Raw genomic sequence first — 10,149 nt, forward strand, 5'->3', positions numbered from 1 at the left:
ATTCACATCCTGAGCTTCAGGGTTAAGAACCGGTGTATCAAAATGGTGACCATCCTGAGCAACAACAACTGGATTTTGTGGAACAAGTTCATGATTGTCACCCCCGAGATTCAAGAATGGAAACCACTCACATTGTTAAAGGAATACAGGGTCATCTAACACTTTATCAATTTTTTTATCAGTTTTTATCATTAATTACTTTCACTATTGTATGTGGTTTAAAAAGAGGTCCACATCACTATCAGGTAGTGCTTTACTCTCAGTAGTTTTTAAGGTGCATGACAGAAAGACTTCATATATATAGAATCTACCAAAACAGTCAGAGAGAGAGAGAAAGAGTTGACACACATTCAAAGACTTTTTTGTCTGTTCCTGCGGTAAAAAAAAAGTAGAAAAAAGAAAACACGCATTACATAGTGCAAGTTTTTCTTCTTATTGGACAAAGAGGGTGGTGGTTGTGAGATGAAGAGGTCTTCTAATTCCTCCTCTTCATCTTCATCGACTTCTATCCGTGCTGGTTTTGAATTAGAGATAAATAATAATGGTAAATATCCAAAAAGCAAAAATAGCATAAATGATGTGAAGTTACCACTGAATAAAGTATTCAAGAGAACAAATAGTTGTGGCAACAAAAGAAGCTCTATTTATAGAGGAATCACCAGGTTTGATTTCATTTTTATTTTCATTTGCATGTCTCTGCTGCTGACTGTTGTAATAATCAATAACATGTTTAATGATCCATAGACATAGGTGGACAGGTAGGTTTGAAGCTCATCTGTGGGACAAGAATTTTTGGAATAATATTCAGAGTAAAAAGGGACGACAAGGTAATTAAATTTTTTCATTATAGTGTTTTCATTCTTATTTGTCCATCTTCATTTGCTGTTTCATAGATTTATTATTTATTTATACTGTTTATTCAACTAAACCTACTCATACAAACATAATGTATTCTGATGAAAATTATATTATTTTTTAGTACAACTATGGAATTACATTTTTTAAAATGATAAATATTTTAATAAATGTGTATAAAAAAAAGTTTAATTTGATTATTCAAAATATTTAAGTTTTATAAACATTTATAATATATTTTTTTGTATGGTTTATTTTAAATTGTACTCAATTTTGTGATATGATTTATTTTATTTTATTTATTTGTCTGATTTTATAATTTTTTTATCCATTCCATATTGTCACGGTAAATTTTAGAAGGTTAAATTTAATAGCGTTTGTATAGTTTTCTGGAATGTTTGAAAATGCTCTAGATGGTTCCGGAACGTTCTAGAATGTCCTAGAAGGTCCCGAAATACCCTAGAAGGTTCTAGAAGACTCTGGAAGGTCATAGAGTATTCTAGAAGGGTGTAGATGTATATAGAAGTATAAAGAATGGTATGGAATAATCTAGAAACATTTAGAAAGTTGTGGTAGGATAGATATTTTTAAAGAAGGTTCTAGATGATTAATCTAGGCCATTGATTAGATTTAATCCTAACTATCCATTGAGGAGGTGGATGGCTATAAATAGGAGATAGAGTTAGTGTGAGTGTGTGAATTATTTGTAACCACACTTTAGTAATAAAGTGTTCTTCCACCAAAGCTTCCTTTCTCTTGTGTTCTCTTGTATTCTTAGCTTTCTTGCTAAGTATTGAGGGTTAGACTGACTTAGTCTTAGCTCAAGAGGTTAAGTAAGTTCGAGTGCCATCACGGTAGCGAATTTTACTTCAGTTTAGAAACGTAACTATATTTGAATAACATTGAGTACGTAAGAAAGTTTTAAAACAAAATAATGACTTGTCAGATTATTAATAATTGGATTCTGCTAAAGTATTTGGATTTGGATTCTCTAAAGTTTCAATTTCACTTTAGAGAGTAAAGTGTAATCTCTCACCATTTATTTTATAGGTGGGACCAAGAATAAATATGAGAGAAAAACTATTTAAGAGTAGAAGATCACACTTTACTCTCTAAAGTACAAATTTAAAATTTAGAGGATCCAAATTGAAGTATTTTTATATATTGACATTCTTAAAAGTTAGAATAATTCAATCATTTAAATTAATTATTTATCTAAATTAAAAATATTTTTTAAAAACAATTACAATTCCTTTTAGCAACATTTATGTACACAATACATTTTCTATCATTATTTGTTATTTTCAAAATTAATTTACTATTAAGGTATAAAATTAATTAGATTGAATAAATTAGTTAACAACGTTGGTAAGAATTAATATATAACTTCCACAACATATATTAAAGTTAGAAATAAGATATAAATAGTAAATATTTTAAAGTTATCATTCAAAGAGAGAATCCTACCTAAAGATGAATAGAATTAAATGGAAGTGTCAACAATGACAATAGACATTAAAAAGTTGCACTAATCACTCTCTTAAATTATAGTGTATTCAAAACATGAATGAACGAATAAAAAGCAGTGAATAATCGTGGAGATATGTAATGTTTTGTTTTGTTATTTATGTTAAGTGTTTTGACCTTATTCTATGTTTTCACTTGCCATGTTTTAATTTGTCTATGACAACCTCTGCCATGACAACGTTCACATACACTTCTGTGGCTGCTTTAGTTTATTTGGGTAAGTTTCCCTAATAAATCTTGGATCTCACGCAAGCTTTTGGTTTTATGAATTTTTAATTCTAATGATATACTTTTAATTATATTAAGTTTCGTTCAAAATTTGGGAAAATATATGTTATTTTTTTTTTAAATAGAAAAAATATTAACTTACTTTATTGTGGCTTTACATGTGAATTTAGGGGCATACGATACAGAAAAAGCTGCTGCTCGCTCTTATGATCTTGCAGCTCTAAAGTATTGGGGATCTAATACAATCTTGAATTTTTCGGTACACCAATTCATATATATATATATATATAGTGCTTAAATTATTTGTGAACAATTATGTTGCTTAGGAAATACTTATTAAAGAATAACAATCCGGTTGATATCTTCATTAAAGGTGATAGTGAAAAATGTTATAAAAATTCACATACTAAAATTATTCATAAAATTACCTTTTATTAAAATGAAAATAGAGTCGAGTTGACATTTTTCATACTTTGTCTAAATAAATGAGAGTAGACTTTTAGTATTTGGTATATATTTTTATTTTCTTTTTTTATTTTTAATATTTTTATTTTTTAAATTTTATAAAAAAATATTTTTTTACAAATTCTAAAAATATATAAAAATACAAACCAAGCGTATTTAACTTTTTCAATGCAATTTTTGTTACATTGGAAGCCAATTTTTCTTATATTTTGGGAAGATTATATATAACGTATAAATTAGTTAACTATGGATGAACAATGCAGATAGAAACATATGCCAAGGAAATTGAGGAAATGAAGGATATTTCACAAACTGAATACTTGGCTTCTCTGCGAAGAAGGAGCAGTGGATTTTCGAGAGGTGTTTCCAAGTATCGTGGAGTGGCGAGGTTAGTTTATTTATACATCACCCTTTTTTATATAAATAATCTTTTTCTATTATACTATTCATTTAAATCCATTCAAAAAATTGTGCAAGCATGAAGATCATTTACATTCCTAATACACAATGCACGCGATATAATATTATAAACGTATTTGTAATTGAAATAACTATAACTCATATGACATAGTTTTTCCATTAAAAATTTTGAGTTCGAGTCTTATTTCTAACTTTAAAAAAAAATATATTCTAAATGTATTTTAATTTTAAAGTACTTATATTTCTATCGGTACACTATTTATTTATTTTTATTGAAATATTTCTGGATTTTTGAGTAGGCATCACCACAATGGAAGGTGGGAAGCACGAATCGGAAGAGTAAATGGCAACAAGTACCTTTATCTGGGGACCTATAGTAAGTAAATTTCTTTTTTTATTATTCCCTAAACATGCATGTTCCCAAAATTTTGTGTCATAGGAAAGTGCTAAGTTGAAAAAAAGAATTGCATTATAACTTATAAAATTTTAGAGTATTGTTATGTGGCTAATAATTTTTTTTACCAATATATATGTATTTGTTTGAAAAATAAGTGAAAAACATGATCAAGCTAAGAAAAAATAGACTATTAATGTGCACACCATGCCATTAAATATTTCTATGTCCAAAGCTTGATAAACATACACAGATGTAATTATACAAACAATTTCGCTACGTTACCAACAACATTTTTATCAATTTCTACCAACTCTTGTTTATAACTGTATTTAATAGAAGTGTCTTTGTAGATGTGTCTAATAAAAATATATTTTTTATGACTGTGTTTAATAGAAGTATTTTTATAAATATATTTTTTAAATGTGTCTCTTTCTACATGTGTTTAAAATATAATAATTAATTATTGTTGATAATAAATTGGTAAATAATCTATTTGGTACCCTATACTTTTCCTTATATAAAAATACGATGTTGGTAAAAAATAAAGGATTTCCAATCATTTATGTAAAATTTAAGCAACTAAGGTCTAAGGATAATAGTTTAGTAGTGAAAATTGAAAATATACCATACGCAAAAATTTTAGGTCTAAATTTTTTATCATGGTTGTTAAAAACAATTGAATTTGAGAGAATGCAAACAAACCTTTGCATTTGTCAAATATGTCAAATGATTCTGCAAGTGCAGTTGGCAGACTCTCGTTTGTCTGTGACTCTGTGTCCCCACACAACAAATGCTCGGATAGTTTATATAGTATTTTATAATGTTTAGACTTTAATTAAGTTAAGATTACAATATTAATTTTAAAAGTCTTTGAAGTAGTATTATTTACGCTAAATTAATTTTATTTTTTTTTATCTTAAATCTAAAATTGATTGAACATATTAATTGAACTATAATTAATATATATATATAAGGGAATATAAAGAAAATTAGTGGTAAAAATCTTGAGTGTACTTAAACTAATATTTAAACATTGGTAATTTAATGAGTTACTATTTGACTATTTCAACAATTGCATTCAATTTTATCACTAAATTGTAGCACAATAATATATTATTTGATAAAATATAAATGTTTATTTTATTACCAATAAAAATACACATAATATGTTTAATTAAAAATGTTTTTTTTGTATTATAATATAATAATACGAAAATATTTGATAATAAAAAAATATTAATAAAAAATGTCAAAATTTAATATTTTTAATTTTATTTAATGCATCTTGTAATGAATAAATATTAAATAAGATAAGGACTTGTTTGAATGAACTTTTAAGAAAATATCTTTTTTCGAGTTATTTTTTTTAGAAGATTTTATGAAAAAAGTAAAAGTAATTTTATGTTTGGGTATCTCATGCAAAAAGATCTTTTTATTTATCAATTATGTTTGGGTTTAACAATATAAAAGTACTTTTTTATTTATTTATTACATGAAAATTTTTTTTTCTAATACTTTTACTTTTACTACTAGAAATTTGTAAAACATGTTAAAAAATAAAAAAAAGATCTTTTTTCATTAAAAAATATTTTTTTATCAAAATAATAGTATCCAAATAAGCACTTAAACTATTTCAGTTGATTGTTTTTTGTCTTTCTAGTATTACCGATAATAATAATAATAATAATAATAATAATAATAATAATAATAATAATAATAATAATAATAATAATAATAATAATAATAAATGGCGTTTGCATGTCATAACCCATAGTATTGACACAATGTACATAATTATTGAATATATAATTTTTTATTCAATTAATATGCTATCTACAAAACTTGAGATCCAATGGATTAGTACAAATAATATCATAAACTAATACTTAAATTTCCAGCTAAGAAAAACTGCAGTTGCCATCATTCATAACACCAAGTCACCCAATGCAGTAGAAACTAGAAAGCTGGCATTTTAGGTTTGCATGTGTTAGTTTGCATGAGGAGTAGCTGCAAAGTACCATGGTCCACCTGTGCCACTAGAATACATTTATACTTGCTTTGACCCCTTGTTTTATTCATTAATGACAAGAGTTTATTTTATTTTGTTTTATTTTATTTTAAAGAACATTATGCAAAAAATTAAAATGATAATATTGAGCTACACACACAAATATATATATATATGGACTGACTTTGATTTCCTATTGAGATTTTACATGTTTAATTAATTGAAATAATAATTTAATATTTTTTAACAATATGTTATATTATTTCATTTGAATTTTTGATTAAACAAAAAGATTAAATCAGTTTTGTAATAATTTTATTTCAACATTTTAATTTAATTAATGAATCAAAAGATAATTTGTAGTTAAAAATTAATTATGTAGCCAAAATTCAAAATTAGTAAATTTAACAATAATTTTAATAAGTTCATAATTAATAATAAATTGAAAAATAAAATAAAACAAATGTATACATATTTCACTGCAATAATTCTTTTTGTCCTTCAAATAGATCCTATATATACCTTCTTTCTTTGTCTCTTAATTTATCTCCGGCAAGTAATGTCTCTGTCTATATATTATAAAGGAAAAATAGAGACGTACTAATTAATTCATGTGCTAAACTCAACCTGAATATTTAGAACATATTATTTCTATGTGAGTTTGAACTTTTTTGTTTTTGCTATTGTAATGATCTTTTTTACTAATTAATTAATTTATGGCTAATTGATCTTAAATTCACATAAAACTTAAATGTACCAAAAGATTTCTTTTTTATTAAGTAGAAATTGATTAGTACCAATTAGTATCAATTTTATGATTAGTTGGCTTAGACCTATCTAATATTTGGCTAGAGTTTTGTAGACCTGTTTATGTCATTTTTACAATTATATTATTGAGTTAAATTTTAAAATAATTTTTGAAATTAGTCATGTGTATTAAAATAATTTATAAGATTTTAATTATATCAATTATATTTTTAAAATTAACAAAAATATATTATATCTCTAATATAATGCGTTTTTGCCAATCTAAAAAATATAATTTGTATAAATAAATTTTAGAGACTATTTTAATATACATAGCCCAATTTAAAGAATTATTTTAGGAAATAACTCTAATATTATTAGTATTGGTATGTGAGATTATATACTATGATCTAGAGTTCATGCAATCTTTAATATCCTCTTGCCATATTTCAGTCAAAGAAGTAGTTTATAAAATTGTTAATGTTTGAAAATGAATTATTAAAATACAAAATTTGATTTATTTCAATAATTTAATGTTAAGTATAAAGATATCTAACTTTGCATAAACTAAAATAATTAATGAACATCTCTTGAGGGCACGTGACTTCTGCGCCTCTTAGCCGTAGTACTTAGGGGTGGCAAAGCGGACCGACCCGCCCCAACCCGCCCCGCCCCGCCTAGGCCCGCCCTATAAATGGGGCGGATCGGCACGCCCCACCAACTAAAATGGGTTCAAAATGCTAGCCTGTCCCGCTTTATGGCGGATTGGCGGGTTGGCGGGCTAGCCCGCTTCTTTTTTTTTAAAAAAAATAAAATTCATTAAAATTAACCAAAAAATAATAATTAAAAAATCAAATACAAATAAAAAATAGTCAAATTATAATATAATTTTTTTACTATTTTTTTTTAAATTTTTAATTTCAATAAAATTGTTCAAAATAATATTTGTCAATAGAATCGTCTTTATTTTAAAAAATAAGTCACATAATTTGAGCATATATACAAAATTGTAAAATAAAATAAATAAAGTTAATAACTAAAAGAAGAATAAAAACAAAAAATGAAAAAAAGCGTTTAAAAATTCTATAATTATTAATTTTATAATAGTAATCACACTTTTATTTAATAAAAAAAATAAAAAATAAAAATTTTCGGCTCGGCGGACCGGCCCGCCCCGCCCCGCCAAAACCCGCCAATTTGGCGGTGTGAATTTGGCGGGCTTTTTTAATTTGGCGGGCTCCAAATCCTAGCCCGACTCGCCTTTTTTAGCGGGTTTAGCGGATCGACCCGACGGGCTCGACCCGTTTTGCCACCCCTAGTAGTACTACAAGTAATAACGAACTTTATGAGATTTTCTGTAATAATTAATAACAATAAAAAAAAAAAACATATTTTCTAACTTTATTCTTTCATAAATAAATTAGTCACTAACTCTCTTTAAGTTGCTATATTTTTTAATTTTATTTTTATTTTTAATGTTAAAGACACTCAAGAAGAGGCAGCAGCAGCATATGATAAAGCAGCCATAAAGTATAGAGGAATAAATGCAGTAACAAACTTTGACATAAGCAATTATATTGACAAAATAAAGAAGAATGAGCCGTCTATGAAAAAAGCACAAACACAAATAACTCCAATCTCTACTGAATTTGAAGAAGCAGAAGTAGTGGAGCAAGAGGCTCCTTCCACAGTAGTGGCACATCCAGCAAATTTAGGTAACCAGGGGACAAATAATATATATATATATATATAAAGTGACAAATAAATTTCTGAAAATTTATATTTCAGACAGATTAATCTTAAAAAAAATATTAATAAAGTTCTCTAGAATAACAAATGTGGATAAAATAGTTTAAATTAAAACTTTTTATTTTAATTATAAAAATTAATTTAAAAATAGTGTGTTCACATTTATTATTCTTGAAAACTTTATTAGTATCTTTTTTGTTTGATAAAAATTAATTTGTCTAAAATATAAATTCTTAAAAGATTATTTGTCACTTTACTTTATATATTATATATTATGTGTTAATAGCTATTCATACGAAGTTATTTTACGTGAAAATAATAATTAAAAACTCATAAATAAAGATTTAAGTAAATATGTCATATTATTTAAACGTTTTCAACTATAATTTTCACGTGAAAGTGTCGCCTTATGTATTATATTTATATACATAACAATAAGTTTAAGTTTACATATAACTTTTTATCTTCGTGTGAAATAAAAGATCTAATAAGATAATAGAGAATACATATAAGTAGTTTATCCTGCATATATTTTTATGAACTTTAATTCATATGTAATTGGTCTCTAAAATTTTTATACCGTGCAATTTCACCCGAATTTGTTAAATAGTTTGATTTTTATTTGCACTGTTTGAAAATTTCAACAGTTATTTTCACATTTTAAAAGATTATAAGATCAAAAATTTAATATTATATTTCTATGTATAAAATATTTTTATTGATATTAGATGTAATTTTTCATAATATACTCTTTAAATATAATCTCTGGTCATATATTCTTTTAAATAGAATTAAAAAAATATATGGAAGAGAATATACTATATGATAAAAAATCACATTCGACAATATCAATTGAAAAATAAATGAAAAGATCTATATTCGTGCAGAAAATATGCAAAAGGAAAGAGAGCAGCCAAACACGGACATCAACGGCATGCTTTCCCGGGATTTGAGATGGAGTTTCATGGATGCTGAGCTGTCCGAGTTCAACGTAAATGACATTTTTCAAGGTAAAGGTAGTGGGTTGGAGGATGATATCAACTTTCTGTGTATGGCTGATCCTGATGAGAATAGTTTCAATCTGAACACTATCTTTGACGGTCTTGAAAAATGTGATGGAGATATGCATGTGCATGCCAATTATTAAGAAGCGAAAGTTCCCCTTCTTTTTACATGTATTCTCTTCAAGAAGCAGAAGTTCTTGTCCCCTTCTTCTAGTATGGTTCTATTTGAAAAATTGCTGGGGTTTGTTTTCTCAACTGTTAGTATCTGTTATGATAGATGAGTAAAAAAAATAAAATAAAAGAATGTTATAGCAATGTTGTCTTTAAGGTAAGGATGGATGTGAGTAGATATCTATCTTTAGATCAATAATGTATGAAAAACTTGAACAAAAATGATTTAATGATAGATATTTTATTCAAAGTCTTTTTGTTTTAAAACAAAAAATGTTTGATTTAATGAAGTCCTTCTAAAAAGTTAAAACAAAGGGAGCATAATTCAAAATGGGATTGAATCCGGACATTTATTTTGATTTGTTTAATAACAATTTGAGATTCTGAATTCTGATATTATAAGCGTTTTGGCTTTAAGTAGACAATTATCACAAATTTGAATTTGTAATTCTTTTATAATGAGAATTAAAATTATAGTGTGTATTTGTTACTCCCATTGACAAATAGTATTCAGTATAAGTTAGTTAATTAGAAAAATTAGATTGAGTTATTATCAAACTTCACCTGCAGGATTATAA

At 25.9% G+C, this 10,149-nt stretch overlaps 1 protein-coding gene across 2 annotated transcripts; it reads left to right on the forward strand.

The window, feature by feature from the left end:
* Window positions 1–311: 311 nt before the first annotated feature.
* LOC112750138 (ethylene-responsive transcription factor WRI1) lies at window positions 312–9,715 on the forward strand. Of its 2 annotated transcripts, XM_072219005.1 has the most exons (7): window positions 312–662; window positions 745–827; window positions 2,781–2,869; window positions 3,339–3,463; window positions 3,795–3,871; window positions 8,132–8,362; window positions 9,284–9,715. In XM_072219005.1, the coding sequence occupies exons 1-7, from the start codon at window positions 463–465 to the stop codon at window positions 9,541–9,543; spliced, it is 1,065 nt and encodes a 354-aa protein (XP_072075106.1). In that variant the 5' UTR covers window positions 312–462; the 3' UTR covers window positions 9,544–9,715. The 2 variants fall into 2 exon arrangements, with proteins under 2 accessions (XP_072075106.1, XP_025654486.2); XM_025798701.3 differs by lacking the exons at window positions 312–662; window positions 745–827 and adding an exon at window positions 1,023–2,599.
* The last annotated feature ends 434 nt before the right edge of the window (window positions 9,716–10,149 follow it).

Source organism: Arachis hypogaea, chromosome 15 (genome assembly GCF_003086295.3).
Source record: "Arachis hypogaea cultivar Tifrunner chromosome 15, arahy.Tifrunner.gnm2.J5K5, whole genome shotgun sequence".
NCBI classification, from domain to species: domain Eukaryota; kingdom Viridiplantae; phylum Streptophyta; class Magnoliopsida; order Fabales; family Fabaceae; genus Arachis; species Arachis hypogaea.